The sequence below is a fragment of the Jaculus jaculus genome, chromosome 1 (genome assembly GCF_020740685.1).
Source record: "Jaculus jaculus isolate mJacJac1 chromosome 1, mJacJac1.mat.Y.cur, whole genome shotgun sequence".
In the NCBI taxonomy this organism is placed as follows: domain Eukaryota; kingdom Metazoa; phylum Chordata; class Mammalia; order Rodentia; family Dipodidae; genus Jaculus; species Jaculus jaculus.
In genome coordinates, this window is record NC_059102.1 from 234,244,667 (window position 1) to 234,262,605 (window position 17,939).

At 40.0% G+C, this 17,939-nt stretch overlaps 1 protein-coding gene across 1 annotated transcript in view; it reads right to left on the bottom strand.

Moving 5' to 3' along the window:
* The window catches only part of Brd7 (bromodomain containing 7), a 54,641-nt gene that overhangs the window by 16,108 nt on the left and 20,594 nt on the right, over window positions 1–17,939 (bottom strand). The window contains exons 5-8 of the mRNA XM_045141863.1: window positions 12,210–12,354; window positions 9,175–9,285; window positions 1,670–1,854; window positions 338–461 (exon numbers count right to left, since the gene is read on the bottom strand). Of these exons, the coding sequence (XP_044997798.1) occupies window positions 338–461; window positions 1,670–1,854; window positions 9,175–9,285; window positions 12,210–12,354 (565 nt within the window). The remainder of the gene's footprint in view (window positions 1–337; window positions 462–1,669; window positions 1,855–9,174; window positions 9,286–12,209; window positions 12,355–17,939) is intronic.

Consider the following 17,939-nt stretch of genomic DNA (forward strand, 5'->3'; position numbering starts at 1 on the left):
TCGATTCTCCAGGTCCCACATAAAAGCCAGATGCCCAAGGGGGCGCATACCTCTGGAAGTTTGTTTGCAAAGGCTAGAGGCCCTGGTGCACCCATTCTGTTTTTCTTCTTTCTCAAATAAAGAAATAAATAAAATATTTTCAATAAAAAAGGCCCACCCAATAACATATAATATATATATACAATCATATACTCGAGAGATGGATGTTACCAATCTTTCTTCTCTGAGTATTCTATTAACAAAGAACTCTATAGCAGATATGGAGTAAAAGTACAGGAGAACTTGAAAAGCTACTGGTCTTTTTAAAGTGGGGTGCAGGGAAGAGAAGGCCCCGCACCTGACTGTTTGCCAGCCGCCGAGTCAACTTCCCCCCTGATTCCTGGACAGCCCGGTCGATCTGCTCCTGTTCCCTTTCTGAGTTGCTGCTTCTCCACTTATCTTCAAGCACATCTCTGTCTTTCCTGAAACATGTTAATACAGTTTAAAAATCACATATATGAGAATATTAAAATGAACCCCAAAGATGAATACAAGTAGAGACATTTGTACTACTTCACCAACTAAAGCTTAGCTCTCTCATGACCTACGAGTGGCATGCATGATGAACACATAAAAGCAAACATATGGTGGCTACTTCCTTCCTGTTTCTGGCCTAGTCTTATTTGTTTTAATCATTTTCTAGGTACATTCATAAAAATTCAGACATTATTTTGAAGGGTAAGACCTTAACACAATTTTTTAAAATGTTAATCTAGGGCTGGAGGGAAGGCTTAATGGTTAAGGTGCTAGCCTCCAAAAGGTGAAGGTTTGATTCCCCAGGACCCATAACCAGATACATAAAGTGAAGCATGCTTTGGAGTTCATCTGCAGTGGATGAATGCCCTGGCACACCCATTCTCTTTCTGTGTCTTTCTTTTGCTCAAGTACACACATATACAGACACACACAGTCAATCTAAAATTGACATTTAAATGTGTAAATCTTAGAAATCCCAACTGTTAACTCTAACCTTCCCCATGGATGGCAGGGCAGTGAAGAGCTGGGCAGTCAGTGGTGAGAGTGGCTGGACTTTCCAGCTGTCTAGCCATGCCAGTGGCACACTGAGCTGGGTTCTAATGGAAAACACATGTAGAAAGAGCTGCCCAACTCCCTTCTCTTTATGAAATAATGTAATATATACTTAAAAAATATAGTTTTATTTAAACAAATTCCATGACGATCTAAGTCATAAAGATAATTTGGTAGCTTTAAAAAGAGTGTATGGGCTGGAGAGATGGCTTAGCGGTTAAGCTGTTTGCCTGTAAAGCCAAAGGATCCAGGTTCAATTCCCCAGGACCCACGTAAGCCAGAAGCGCAAAGTGGCACATGCATCTGGAGTTCATCTGCAGTGGCAGGAGGACCTGGCATGCCCATTCTATTGGCCTCTTTCTCTCTCAAATAAATAAATAAGACATTTTCCAAAAGAATGCACAATCAGGACTGGTTTCTAAACTGCTTGGTCAATTCTACACAGTTCTGTATGAGAAGAGGGGCATCAGTTCACCAAAATGGTCTTTCTTGCTGAGAAAAAGGCATCATTGTCACACTGAGACTTGATCTTCCTAAGTGAAGCTCTGAATTAGTATTCCCCCTTTTACTAGAACATTTAAGCTTCTATTTCCTGCATTACTTTTTACTGTCCTTATGGGGGCTTCTGAAGGCTTGTGTTTCAGCATCTCCAGAGTCTTCCCTCTCTCTCTGCCAACAGCCACCGTCTTCCCCACTCTGCGAGGCATCTGTTCTGTCTTTCTGCTTTCGAGTTTTCTGCAAGTCTGCCATGAAGTCTATACTCTGCTTCAGGCTCTGAATTCTTTCCTAAAAAATATTTTAAAAAATATTGTATGATTTTCATTGAGTTTTAAAGTAATATATTTTTCCCCACAACGGTTTGTACTTACTCATACCATTGGAACCAGGACAATAAAGTCTATTTCTTCAACATACATCACTTAATTTCCAATATAAGAGGAATGCTTTATAACTTAACTGTCTCACAAGATTTGGAGAAGAGCAGAGCAGAGGAAGTAAGAATTGGGACTAAGTGTTCAGACTGGCTTATCTTTCTGGAGTATGTGAAGGACCATTATAGTCTGGTATCCTACAGTGACCACCAATGACTTGCATTTTGCTCTATGTGAAAACAACATGCCTTGTAGGAAAATAAATGGTTGCCAGCATAGTTCCTTTCTCAGAGTTCATAATGTTCTCATTAACCAAAGAGGTCTTGCTTCTATTTTGTGAAGCATGTGCTTAATTTTCCACTGCATTGATGTGCTGTGAAATTTTCATTTGTGGTTAAGAGCTTGAGGCTTCTGGATAATAAAGAGACAAATATGTTTCTACTGTTTAATCTTTTTTATTTTATTTTTTGCCTTTATATTTATTTATTTTATTTTTTTTTTGTAGAGTCTCACTCTAGCCCAGGTTGACCTGGAACTCACTGTAGTCCTAGGATGGCTTCAAAATCACAGCAATCCTCCTACCTCTGCCACCTGAGTTCTGGGATTAAAGATGTGCGCCACCACGCCTGGCTAATCTGCCCCCAACCCCCACGAAGCAGGGTCTCATTCTAACGCAGGCTGACCTGGAAATCACTCTGTAGACCCAGGCTGGCCTTGAACTCACAGTAACTCACTTACCTCAGCCTCCCAATTGCTGAGACTAAGGCATGCATCCCTAGGCTCAGCTTTACTCTGCTTTTTGACTCTTAAAGATTGCTGCTGGATTAACCCAGAAGCCCCGAGCATTGAATTACACTGCAATAGCAAGGAAGACATTTGTGGAGGAACAGAAACTGGAAAGGACTAAGGACTAGAAGTCATTCAAACAAGAATAACACAGCTCAGAAATATGAAGTGACTGCCTAAGGCCAAAGAACCAGTAACTAATACCAAACCTCTTGGCACTTATGATAACATCCCTGAGAAACACACCTGAGGCTGTCCTCTGGCCTCTACACACATGTGCACACCCACATGAATACATGTGTACACACACATGCACTATAAAAGCATTTTTCACAACCAAAGACAACAGAACTTGGGCAGGGGAGAGGAGGTTTATGAGTGCATCCTTTTTATTAAAAAAAAAAAAAATCAAGGCGTGGTGGTGCATGCCTTTAATCCCATCTCTCAGGAGGCAGAGGTAGGAGGATCTCCATGAGTTCGAGACCACTCTGAGACTACATAGTGAATTCCAGGTCAGACTTAGCTAGAGTGAGACCCTACCTCAGCAAACAAAACAAAACAACAACAACAAAAAAAAATCAGGGCTAGAGAGATGGCTTAGCAGTTAAGGCACTTGCCTGTGAAGCCTAAAACCTATGCTCTACTCTCCAGATCCCACAGGAGCCAGAGGCACAAAGGTAAGGCAAGTGCAAGGTCACATATGCCTACTAGCTGACACAAGTGTCTAGAGTTTGAATTCAGTGGCTGAGGCCCTGGTGTGCCAATTCTCTAAAAAAAGTATAAATAAATAAATAAAGTGCAAGATGCCAGAAAACCATTTTTTGTTACTACATTATAATCATTTATTCTTCATGTCACTTAAGAGTCTTTAAAATATTCTTAATAACGGGCTGGAGAGATGGCTTAGCGGTTAAGCGCTTGCCTGTGAAGCCTAAGGACCCTGGTTCAAGGCTCGATTCCCAGGACCCACATTAGCCAGATGCACAAGGGGGTGCATGCATCTGGAGTTCATTTGTAGTGGCTGGAGGCCCTGGCACGCCCATTCTCTCTCTGCCTCTTTCAAATAAATAAAAAAAAATAAACAAAAAAATTAAAAAATATTCTTAATAACTACAACATTCAACAAGTATAATTTAACCATTTGTCACTAAACCTCAAGGCACCTCTGTTTTGTCTCTTCAGGACAAGTTCCTATGGAAAAGCAAAAGGAATGAGTATCTTTAGTTTTTTTTTTGGGGGGGGGTTTGAAGTAGGTTCTCACTCTAGCTCAGGCTAACCTGAGATTCACTCTGTAGTCTCAGGGTGGCCTTGAACTCATGGTGATCCTCCTATCTCTGCCTCCCGAGTGCTAGGATTAAAGATGTGTGCCACTATGCCCAGCTTATTTTTTGGGTTTTTCATACTTATTGCCAAACTGCTTTCTAGAAAGATTTCCTCAATTGTACTAGTGAATTAAAGTATGTTAAACCCCAAACCAAAAACTCAGTATTTTTTTAAAGTGTTATTTTATTCTATACTTAAAAATAGTAGTGAATTTGGGCTGTAGAGATGGTTTAGCAGTTAAGGTACTTGTCTGTGACACCTAAGTACCCAGGTTTGATATGCTCATAACCCACGTAAGCCAAATGCACAAGGTGGAGCATGCAACTGGAGTTTGTTTGCAGTGGCTAAAGGCCCTGGCATGCCCACTCTCATTCTCTCTGCCTTTTTCTCTTTCACATAAATAAATAAAATTAAAAACAAAACAAAACATAGTAGTGAATTTGATTACTTCTGTAACTATTCATTGGCTGTTATTTCCCCTTGTGTATGTCACTTAGGTCATATCTATTCCCTGTGTATCTTTAGTACCTGAAATGGGTTGACATATAGTAGCTAGTCAATAAATGGTTAAGCAAGGTTAGACCACAAAGTTCTTAGTCATCTTTTTATTACCATCCTAAGATAACTTTTTTTCTCTGGGCTGCAGAGATGGCTTAGTGGGTTAAGGTGCTTGCCTGTGAAGCCTAAAACTCATGTTTGAACCTCCAAGTCCCATGTAAGCCAGTAATGCAAGCACACAATGTAGCATAAAGGGGCACACACGTCTGGAGTTTGTTGACAGTGGCTTAAGGTAATGGTGTATCCATTCTCTCTCAAAGTAAATAATAAAAAGAAAATTTAAATAGCACAAACTGTATTAAGAATCCTTAGAGATTTAAAATTATTATTATTATTATTATTTTCGAGGTAGGGTCTCACTCTGGTCCAGGCTAACCTGGAATTAACTATGTAGTCTCAGAGAGGCCTTGAACGCATGGCAATCCTCCTACCTCTGCCACCCGAGTGCTGGGATTAAAGGCCTGTGCCACCATGGCTGGCTAAAATTATTTTCTAATTATTTGTGTTTGTATGTCTGTATGTGGTCACAGGACAGCCTGGGGGTGTTAGCCCTTCCTTTGTACCTCTTTGAGACAGGCTCTCTTGTATGCTGCTAGGAAGTCCAGACTAGCTGGCCTGCAAGCTTTGGGAGTTTCTTGATTGCCTCCCATTGCCATAGGTGCCCTGGAACTATAGATAAGTATGCAAATGTGCATCTGGCTTTACATGCATGCTGGGGAATCCAAGTGATGGCAGGCAGGCTTGTGGAACCACTGAGCCTAGGGATTTAACCACCAGCCCCTAGGGATTTCTTTCTTTTTTTTTTTTTACTGAGGTTTTTCTGGCCCAGACTGACCTGGAATTCACTATATAGTCTCAGGGTAGCCTTGAACTTACAGCGATCCTCCTACCTCTGCCTCCCAAGTGCTGGGATTAAAGACGTGCACCACCACGCCTGGCCTTCCTAGGGATTTTTTAAAACATAAAATGAAAATAATTCAATTACAAAAACTTTTTTAAAATTTTTAAGTCATACAGAATTTAACTTTATGTCATTTTCTTTTTAAGAATGCAAATGTAGTCAAATAGCCTGATGCTTATTGATAGTCAACGTTACATTATTAAATGACTTAAGTACGGATTTTCTGTCATTAATATAGCCTCCCTCCTGACATGGTCTTAGTGTGCTGTTTGGGTTGGCCCTGAAAGCCCAGGTTCAAGCCTTAACTCCCTGGCACAGCTAACATGGACTGAGTGCTTCTCCTTGTAATAGCTACATAACTCTGAGGAAAGAACAGGAGAATCACTGCATAAAGATGCAAAGCCTAAGGTCATGCAGCTTCTAAGCAGCAGGCTAGGATTAAGCCTTGACTGGTCAGGTTTCAAACCACACAAGGCACTTCAGAAGCTGATGCTGGCACTATAATGTAGCTTAACTCAAGTCCTGATTGAACAGACCAAGTCGTCGTCATTCATCAGTTCCTTTTTTAAAGAATTATTTTATTTTTGATCTAGAGAGTGAAAGGGGGAGAGGGGCAACAGGCATACCAGGACCTTTCAGCCACTGTGAACGAGCTCCAGACGCATGCACCCCCTTGTGTGCTTGTGTGACACTGCATGCTTGAGTCACTGGCAGCTGGTTACCAGCTTTTCAATGAGCATACAAAACAGTTTGCTCTGAGAAGACACCATTTATGGAAAGGTGTGTGAGCTCTTTTGGGAGCATTGTTAGTAGTGTTAACTGAGATCTAACTTTTTAAAATCTCTGCTATAGGATCTCTCGCATCTAGGGTGGAGTAAACAGTAAAAAGGAAGCTATAACACAGGAAAAGATCTGAAATCAATGAAAATAGAGAAAAGGCAAAGTGGAGAAGTTCACTTTACTCTTACTATCTCCCTAGTAAACTTTAGAAGATACTAAAGTCTTTTGCTTGTTATACTGACTAAATTATTTAAAGAGAAAATAGTTATTTACATAACAGCTACTAGACATTCCCAAAACTCCACTAAACATATTCTGGAGTCGATTAAGACAACATTCACTGAATATATTTCACTTCAAATACAAGAAGTTCTGAGTTTTAAAACTTGGAATGTGGCTTGGTTCTAGAGTCAGCCTCTTGCAAAAGGTAAAACAAATATTTTATATTCCCCCTTGCAAATTTTTCTAAACATGAGTAACTGGCTTACATTATAGTTTCTCAAGTCTTTAAGTGGGAACTGATGCCGTTTAAAACATGTGGAGTGTAAGAATTATCATGAAACTAAATGTTTTCCTTTCCCTACTTAAGTGGACCCAAGAATCTCTCTTAGCCAATCACCCAGAACCCAGACATCAAGACCTTTCTTTCCTTTTTTTGAGGTAGTGTCTTGTTCTAGCCCAGGCTATCCTGGAATTCACTATGTAGTCTTAGGGTGGCCTCAAACTCATTGTGATCCTCCTAAATCTGCCTGCCGAGTGCTGGGATTAAAGGCGTGCGCCACTATGCTAGGTAAACCAGGGCATTTCTTTAAATGCAGAACTGTAACACAGATGATGGCCATATAAGTCAGAGAACATATGCAATTATGTATGACTAATTCTTGCCGTCCTTTAATTGCCCAGTCTGAGCTTAAGCTCTTCATTCTGGTTCCTTTCTCCTTCTTTCTCATACTGACTCATTTCTTCTGCGCATGATCCCTTCCCTATGTGGCTGCTCATTGCAGTCTCCTCACTGTTCCAAAGCTTACCTAGAATAGGACCATTCTTCCTAGAAGCCATCTTGGAGTTCACAGATTAAGCCCCTCTTCTTTCTTTATGGGTAAGTCCTGGGTCCCAGAGAAGTTACTGTCTTGGCTAATGTCAGATTAGTGGAAGACAACTCACAGGAGAGTTCAGACTTCTGACTGCCACAGTATAGTGTCAGTGTCACCTTCAACTGTTTTCCTACACTATCATCATCCTACTCAGAGATGTGAGGGAAAATACCCAAAGATGCAATTCATCTTGCTAATCCTTTTCTCCCAGAAGATGCACAATTATCACCTTGGTTACTCATTAACATCAGCTTTCCCCAGCTGTGGCTGGATGACACTCACCTTTTTAACCTGCCAATGGCATGGCACAGCAGACTTACGCTCTCATACAGCGTGGTGACAACTCACCTACTTTATTACACACTGATTCTTACTCTTGCAGAGGTGACTTTGAGAAAGTTCTAAGTTATCTGTATATTTTACTTTTTTCCACAAGGAGTTCTGTGCTTCTCTAGGAAGTACAGGACTGACAAGCACATTAGAGTCCATCACCAAGGGAAACAGAGCTTTCTCTTAAAAAGGCTTCATATATCATCCAATCTTATTCTGGAATTCAGGCTGCTGCTTTTCTCATAGCTTATTGTGCCTCTTATGGCAAAATCAGTCAGTCTGGAGTCAATTCAAGAGCCTCTAAGGAAATAACTACAAGCTGAAGTTAGGAGGGGATGTGGCAAAGTTGTCAGAGTGCTTGCTTGCAGGAAGCCTTAAGCTTAATTCTCAGCAATGCACAAACCAGGCAGATGGCACATACCTATAATCCTAGCACTTGGGAGATAACAGTCAGGAGGTTTAGGAGTTTAAGGTCACCTTTGGCTCTGTAAGAAATTCAATGCCAGCTTTGGCTATATGGGGTCCTGCATTAAAAATACAAACAGAAGCCGGGCGTGGTGGCGCACGCCTTTAATCCCAGCACTCGGGAGGCAGAGGTAGGAGGATCGCCGAGAGTTCGAGGCCACCCTGAGACTACATAGTGAATTCCAGGTCAGCCTGAGCCAGAGTGAGACCCTAACTCGAAAAACCAAAAAAAAAAAAAAAATACAAACAGAGCCAGGCATGGTGGCACACACCTTTAATCCCAGCACTTGGGAGGCAGTGGTAGGTGGACTGCCATGAATTCTGGGCCACCCAGAGATTACATAGTGAATTCCAGGTCAGCCTGGGCTAGAGTGAAACCTTACCTAGAAAAACCAAAAACACCAAACAGAAGAAAAAGAAAAGAAAAAAAAAAAAAAAAGGCTGGGTAAGTGGCTCAGCTGTTAACAGCACTTGCTGCTTAGTCTGGGAGGACCTAAGTCCACTGTAGCACGACTTCCCCAGAAGTCATGTTAAAAAGAAGGGGGGGGGGCGCTAGAGATGGCTTAGAAGTTAAGGCACTAAGGACCCAGATTCAACTTGCCAGAACCCATGTAAGCCAGATGCACAAGGTGGCACATGCATCTGGAGTTTGTTTGTAGTGGCTAAGGCCCTGGAGTATCAATTATCTCTCTCATAAAAAAATAATTAATCTCCCTCTATCTGTCTTTCTCTCTGTGTCTGTCACTCTCAAATAAATAAATAAAAAATAAAAAAATATATAAAAAATAATTAAAAGAATTATAATTATAAGCAAATGACCATACTTGGATTAAATTATAACTGAAAACCTTATTGTGTTTTCGTTTCTTGATTGAATGTTTTTTCCAGTTTTCACTATTTTAATATGATAAAATCAACACTGTAGTGGATGTGTAACACTATAACAAACAAACACATATACATTTGTATAATAATTTGTGACAGAGAGTTTCTTTACCTGGCTAAGAATTTTCATCCCTGAGTGCAACAGCTTCTTTGCAGCTTTATAATAAATGGTCTCTGGTTTGTTGTAAATCATAGCATTAGTACACATCAGCTTGAAGTTATCCTACACAGATAACATGAGGAGAGAAAACACATGAGAACAAGACTACTAACCCCCTGTCTGAAATAATGTAGGCTTTCTAAAGACTGAAATATAACATTCTTTTCTGTCATTATTTATTATATACCACCAGCAATTTATTAAGACTCATGAACAATATACTTCTAAACTGTTTCAAAAATTTTAAGTATTTCATAGCATCTATGGATAAACTTTAGATTTGGAATATAAACATCTTTTTCAATATAATCATACTGCATACAAAAGAAATGGAAGAAAATATTTCTATCTCATATTTAATAAAATAACCTAAGATGAGTAGTTTATGTAATTACAAATACACTTCAAGGTTTTTTTTTTTCTTTTGAGGTAGGGTATTTCTCTAGCCCAGGCTGACCTGCAGTTCACTTGAACTCATAGCAGTCCCCCTACCACTACCTCCAGAGTGCTGTGATTAAAGGCATGTGCCACTATACCTGATTGTACCTCAAAGTTTATTTATTTGAGAGAGAGAGAGAGAGAGAGACAGACAGATAGACACAGAGAGAATGGGTACACCAGAGCCTCCAGTCACTGCAAATGAACTCCAGATGCATGTGTCACCTTGTGCATCTGGCTTACGTGGGTCCTGGGGAATTGAACCTAGATTCTTTGGCTTTGCAGGCAAGTGCCTTAACTACTAGGCCATCTCTCCAGCCTCACCTCAAAGTTTTTTTTTTTTTTTTTTTGAGGTATTGTCTCACTCTAGCTCAGGCTGACCTGGAATTCACTCTGTAGTCTCAGGGTGGCCATGAACTCATGACAATCCTCCTACCTCTGCCTCCCAAGTGGGGAGTAAAGGCATATGCCACCACGGCCAGCCACCTCAAAGTTTTTAAACAAATACTTTCATTTAGGAATTAAATATTTTATTTTAAATTTTAACTGAAAACTGAAGAGTGTTAAATTAGCATTTTTCCTGCCAAATTCAAATTAGCCAAGTAAAGATGTTAAATCGGTTTTGCTATTTTAAGTGTTTAGACATGGTCATAAATAAAACATAATTTGTAACTATGGCAAAATCATGTCAGTATGAAATAAGCCATATAATGTCGAGGAGTTAAAGCATGTAGCCGGAACAGCCAAATTATCAAAACCACAGTTTTGGCTTAAATTTCAAAGCACATATGTGCCAAAGCACTCAAGCTCTGCATCTTTTCCTGGTTAAGAAACTTTTACATCTGTAAGCCTGGGTGATTATGCCAATGCCTTACTAGGTTACAACAGTGAGAACTCAACTAGAAAGACCTGCCCAAACAAAAATTCTCAAATCCCATTAGTGATGACAGCTTAGAACATTTAAATAGAATAAAAATATGTAGACTCAGTTCTTTAAAAAAATTTATGAGAAGACGGATTTAAGGGCCACAATAAATCTGATACCAAGTTTAGTGTATGAAGTACATGTGGATCCTTGCCCTGGCCAAGGATTGTTTGCTAGGTCCTGGACTTCTCAAAATCTTATGTGAGCTTCAGAGGAAAGGCAATTGAAGTAAGGCACTAGCTGACTGTGTAGACTCAGGAAATACAAGAGAACAATGTATTATTCTAATAATGGCAGGTCTTATTTGTTAAAGGGAACTTTAAAACATTTATTTATTTAAGAGAGAAAGGCAGAAGGGGTGGTGGTGAGAGGGGGAGGGAGGGAGGAAGATGGGGGGGGGATGGGCATGCCAGAACCTCTAGCCACTGTAAACTAACTCCAGATGCATGTGCCATCTTGTGCATCCAGCTTTCATGGATCTTGGGGAATTAAACCTGGGTCCTTTGGCGTTGCAGGCAAATATTTTTAACTGCTAAGCCATCTCTCTAGCCCCTGTTAAAGGAACATTTACTTTTTTCTTTTTCTTTTTTGTGGTACAGAGGACTGGGGTCTAGCTATCTGCTCAGTCCAAGGGACCTTCAGATTTTTTACAACTTAAGTGTTGTAATGTACTAAGCGGCTTTACTGGACTTTGTGTAATGGCACTTGGTCACTAAAAAAGCTGAATCTTTCTGGTTACTCTTTCCCAGAGTGTATTTCAATCGTTGAGAAGCCTTAACTTGCTTAAACATACGGAAGGAACATATTTTTACTTCCTCTGTGGCCACAGGAGAAAGATCAGAAGGAAACCATTCACAAATAGGAAGGAAAAAACCAAACTCCAGACTGTGAAATTCTTTTCTATTAAGCAATAAAGTCTGAAATAATGCTGAAATAAGAGTTTTAGTCTAATTTCAAACAGATGAAAAGTTGAGAAAAATTTCCATTTTGTGAAATAAAAGAGAATGGAATTCAGGTTTACCAGAGTAAGTAAAATATTACCTAGACATTCAAATGAATAAGAAGAGAATTATATGCTGGTAGTCTTAATAAACTCCAGCTTGTCAATTAATTGTGGATTAAAAAAATGAATTAAGAAAACAAGAAAAAGAAGAAAGACCAAGTAAATGTTATGTTTGCTGTCTTATTTCCCTTCTGTAACTGATTCAGGGCTAACCCTTAAGTCAGGTGAATATTACCATGTAGAAAAAAACAGTGGTAAAACATACTATCAAAGCCAATTAAGTCTGTGGTGATGTAGTGTAAACTTTATGTATGCATGGTTCATTTGTAAGACTAAAATGAAAAGCACACCCTTGACATTAACATGTACTATAACTATTTGGAGCATGTACGCTCTCTTAGTGGATTCTAGATTTTTCACATATATGTTTGTGTGTGTATGTGCATGTGCTACTCCACATTATATAGTTCAGTCTACTGCAATCAAAACACGGTGGTGTACACCTATACTCCCAGCACTTGGTAGGTGAAGACGGAAGTATCAGGAGTGCAAGTCCAGTCTGGGATGAATGAGAGTCTGTCACAAAACAAGACAGAAGAACACATAATTAATTACAATTACCTTGAGTTCTTCTATGGACTGGTAATCATTGTTCTTGATCTTTTCTTTCATGGTACTAAAATCCATTGGGTGTTTAATGATCATGGAGTAGCCAGGAGCAATAAAGTCAGTCACAGGAAATGAAAAGAAAGCACTGGGGTCTTTCCTGTGGACATATGCAAAAGACAGTATTATTTTTTATTTCTACTACAAATCTACTGGTTAAGAAGCAGAATAATAAACTTCCATATGAAGAATTTGTACTATATTCATGTTTTTCACTGGGTGGGGGCACCTGGATGGGCTAGAGAGATGGCTTAGAGGTTAAGATGCTTGCCTGTGAAGCCTAAGAACCCAGATTAGATTCCCCAGTACAGACATAAGCCAGATGCACAAGGTGGCACACATGTCTGGAGTTTGTCCACAGTGGCTAGTGGCCCCGATGTACCTATTCTTTCTGCCTCTTTCTCTCTTCTTTCAAATAAATAAATAAAAATTTAAAAATGGAGAAATGACTTAAGACTAGCTAACTAATTCAATACAGGATTTTACATACTAGTACTCTAAACCAGTCTTTTTAACTATGCAGTCTGATTAACAGCACTTTCTACCTAAGTAATCCAGAATAACTAAGCAATGCCCTAGCCTTTGTGAGATTAATATACTTTATGTACCTCTTATATACACAACTGGAGAGAGGCAGAATTAGTATCTATTGGAGTCAGGTGTGGTGGTACACGCCTTTAATCCTAGCACATGGGAAGTAGAAGTAGGAGGACTGCCAGGAGTTCAAGGCCATCCTGATACTACACAATGAATTCCAGGTCAGTCAAAGCTAGAGTGAGACCCAACCTTGAAAAACCAAGAAAAAAATAGTATCTATGAACGCATACCTTTAACTTTCCTTGCTATTTTAAAAAAAATTTATTTTTATTTCCTTATTTAAGAGAAAGAGGCACAGATAGATAGCTCGAGAGAGAATGGGCATGCCAGGACCTCCAGCCACTGCAAATGAACTCCAGATGCATGTGATACCTTATGTGGGAAATATGGGGTCCTGGGGAATCGAATGAAGATCCAACCCCCTTGCTATTTTTATAACTAATAGGCTTGCACTCCTGGTCCATGTATGCCTATTTTCTTAATCAATACATACAATTTCTATCATGTACATAAGGGTATACTCAAAAATGGGACATAAAAAAAGGCCCACTTATTATCAACCTCCAAATTTGACAACCAGCACTACTATAACTCTGGCTGCAGACTGCATCAGATGAGTCTCTGAAAAACTCCAACCGGTATGATGAGCAAGACTCACCCAGACACATTAAATTAGAGAATCTCTAAAGGAGGGAGGGTCATGTCCAATCACTGTATTGCCAGGGCTGAGTGTCAGTGCTCCACAGGTCAGCGCCTTAAATGAGTCATGACTCCATATGGGATCAAATATAGCATGTGGGGCTGCAAAAGAATTTGCCAAGAGTAAAAGATTTCTGAAGGTGCAAGAGCAAAAACTAATTCAAAATCAAATGTATCATGAATTGGAGGTGTTTCTGGCAGTGCTTGTCCATCAAATGTCACATGACTTGACTGCAACCTTGGTTCTGAACATATAAAATGTGTACTTAGTGTTGCAAAATACTGATGTGCCACATGATGTCAGCAAATACTGCCTAAAACTACTTGGTTCAGATTTGAGACTGTTATACTGTGTATTATCAACTTCAGCATTTTTTTTCACTCTTTTTAATTTCAAATAATAGCAACAGTAAAAATGGCATTAAAAAATACTGAGAGAGATGGCTCAGCAATTAAAGGTGCTTGCAAAGCCTGATGGCATAGGTTCACTTCTCTAGCACCCACATAAAGTCAGATGCACAAAGTAGCACATGCATCCGGAGTTTGTTTGCAGTGGCAAGAGGCCCTGATAGCCCATTCACACTCACTCTCTTTCTCTCTGCTTGCAAGGATATAAATAAATAAATAAATAAATAAATAAATAAATATGTGAAAAAAATACTAATAGTGGGGGCTAAGAAGATGGTTCAGCAGCTAAGGGCACTTGCTTGCAAAGCCTGCTGGCCCAGGTTTAACTCTCTAGTGCCCTTGTAAAACCAGATACACAAAGTGGCACATGTGTCTGGAGTTTGTTTAGTGAGTGGCAAGAGGCTCTAGTATCCCCATTCTCTCTCTTAAATAAATAAACACACTAACACCAACATTTTAATTGTTTTGGAGAGAAAACTGCCATATCAGGGCCTCAGCCACTGAAATCAAACTCCAGTCACGTAGTGGGCATGTGTGACCTTGTGCTTGCCTCATCTTTGTGCGTCTGGCTAACATGGATCTGGAGAGTAAAATAGGGGTTCTTAGGCTTTGAAGGCAAGCACCTTAACCACTAAGCAATCTCTCTAGCCCATCTCTAACAATTTTTAAAACAAGTTTATCATGTTGAGACACCCAGTGGCCATTTGACATATCAAAATATTGGTTTCCTCACTGACAGATAAGGATAGAGGTTCAGAGATGTAAAAAATCATTTGCTCTAGATTATAAATCTGAACTCAGATCTATGTAAGTCTGCCTCTATTATTCACCTAAGGATGTCTAAGGTGCCAAACTAAAAGTTCCAATAAGCAAAAAGTCTAGCCTGGAACTCACATCAAAATCTAAACTGCCTGTAGCAGTTACTATGAACAGCAGTTTTTATCTATGGGTGACCTCTTAAAACTGTCACCTTTCAGAGCTAATTATCTGTACTCCCTAAAATTAGTCATTTTAAGATAGCGCCTACTTAATTTTGACCAAACATGGCATACCAAATGTGACCTCTAATATATATCTGGGCTAGAGAGATGTCTTAGAGGTTAAGGTGCTTGCCTACGAAGCCAAAGGACCTAGGTTCGATTATCCAGAACCCACATAAGATAGATGCATGAGGTGATGCATTTATCTGGAGTTCATTAGCAGTGGCTGGAGGCCCTGGCATGCATGTTCTCTCTATTATCTGCCTGTTTCTCAAATAAATAAAACATAATAATTATGTGTTATTTCCCCTACCCCTACAAGGTAGAGTCTCACTCTAGCCCAGAGAGATTACTCTGCAGTCCTAGGCTGGCCTTGGACTCAGAGATCCTCCTACTTCTGACTCCCAAGTGCTAGGATTAAAGGTGTGCACTATCATGCACAGCTGTATCTTTTTTAAAAAAATTATATGCAAGGAGAGGGGGAGGAAAGGAGGGAGAGATAGGGAGGGAAGATGCTATGAGTGTGACAAGGCATAATGCTACTACAAATGAACTCCAGATGCATCATTTTGTGCATCTGGCTTTATGTGGGTACTGGGGAACTGAACACGGTTGCTAGGCCCACTGAGCTATTTCCTTAACCGCTATATCTATTTTTGTTTTGTTTTGTTTCACTCTAGTTCAGGCTGACCTGGAATTCACTATGTAGTCTCAGAGAAGCCTTGAACTCACAGTGATCCTACTACCCAAGTGCTGGGATTAAAGGCATGAGCCACCATGCCTGGCCTCTCATATCTATTTTAAAACTTAAAAAATTATTTACTTATTTGAAAGAGAAAGCGGGGAGACAATGGGCACACCAGGACCTCCAGCCCCTGCAAATGAACTCCAGATGTGTGCACTCCCTTGTGCATCTTGCTAACATGGGTCCTGGGGAATTGAACCTGAGTCCTCTGGCTTTGCAGGCAAATGCCTTAACTGCTAAGCCATCCCTCCAGCCCCCATATCTACTTTAAATTTTTTTGTTGTTGTTTATTTTTATTTATTTGAGAGTGACAGAGAAAGAAAGAGGCAGATGAATGGGCGTGCCAGGGCCTCTAGCCACTGCAAACGATCTCCAGATGAATGTGCCACCTTGTGTATCTGGCTTACTTAGGTACTGGGGAATCAAGCCTCGAACTGGGATCCTTAGGCTTCACAGGCAAGTGCTTAACCGCTAAGTCATCTCTCCAGCCCCCAAATCTATTTTTAAACCAGGCTTAGTTTTTTGTGTCTTTTTTTTTTTTGACATAGGGACTCATAGCCCTGAGGCTGACCTCCAATTTGCTATATAGCCACAAACAACTTGGAATGCCCGATTCTTCTGCCTCCACTTTTCAAGTGCTGGGATTACAGAAATGTGTGACCATCCCTGACTCAATTAGGCTTAGTTCTTGTGTGTGTATGTATATATGTTTCTGTGTGGGCACACATAGGATAATCCTGGGTGAAAAAAATTATATAATTTTTAAAAAGATTATTTATTTATTTATTAGAGAGAGAATGAGAATATGTGAATGAGAATATATGGGAGTGCCAGGGCTTCTAGCCACTGCAAGTCAACTCCAGATGCATGTGCTACCATGTGCAGCTGGCTTATGTGGGACATGGAGAAATGAATCTGGGTCCTTAGTCTTCATAGGCAAACGCCTTACTGCTAAAGCCATTCCTCCAGCCCTATAATTTCTTTTTGAGGTAGTGTTTTGCTCTAGCCTAGGCTGACCTAGAATTCACTATGTAGTCTCAGGCTGGCCTTGAACTCTCATTCATCCTTCCACCTCTTCCTCCCGAGTGCTGGGATTAAAGGTGTGCACACACTCCTGACTTAAACATATGTTTCTAATATTCTACTTACTTATTTGAGAGAGAGAAAGAAGGAAACAGAGAGAATAGGCTAGGCATGCCTGTGCCTCTAGCCACTACAAACTCACTCCACATGTATGTGCCACCTTGTGCATCTGACTTTATGTGGGAAATGGGGAATCAAACCAGGGTCCTAAGGATTTTCAGGTAAGTGTCTTAACTGCTGAGCCATCTCTCCAGCCCACATCTATGTATTTTTGAGACAAGACCTTACCAAGTAGGCTAGACTGGCTAGCCAGCAAGTTCCAGAGATCCTTCAGTCTCTGCCTCCCCAATATTGGGATTATAGGTGCATGCTGTCATGTCTAACATTTTAGGGAGTGGGAATCAAACTTGTCATGCTTATAAAGCAGGCATTTTACCCACTGAACTATCTCCTGCCCAAGCCAGGCTTAGTTCTAAGCCCCAATGACTGGATGATTCTTCAAGCAATCATCAACATTAGTCAAAGCATGTGATTCTGGGTTCTAATTTCTAAATCTTTCTGATCAATGCTATTATCTTTGGACTTAGAATACCTTCTAATTGGGATGGAATCCCCAATACTCACCTATTCATTCCATTGCAATAACAAATGATTTATTCTAATGCAAAAGCTAGAGATACTATTTTTCTAACTATTCTAACACCAGAAAGAGAAGCAGTAACTGCTTTTAACTGCAAAACCAAGTTAGTTGCTGAAAATACAGCCTAACTTTGCCTTAAAAAAATATTTATGACGTGCTTACACTGACATAATACAGGGAGAAGCCACTCCATAACTATGAATCTTCTTTAGTAATATAAATGTCTTTCAGCTAGAAATTCAAACCTGGAAAAAAAGGTGTATCTAAATAACAAGTTCAATAAAGCCTGAGTTCTTTTCCCTTTGAAAACTTAAACATTTGCTCAATATACCTATTAACAACAACAAAAGAGAGGCATAAATCTTACAGTATTTCACTTTGTCTTCCAGACTGAGTAAGTGCTGAATCCTCAGAGAACAGGCACTACACACACATGCAAAGCCTGTCCTCCAATAGCAAAGTGACACTATCTGCCCTGTTATTCCTGTGGAAAAGGACACACTTGCTATTATGTAACTCCCTTTAAACAGCCA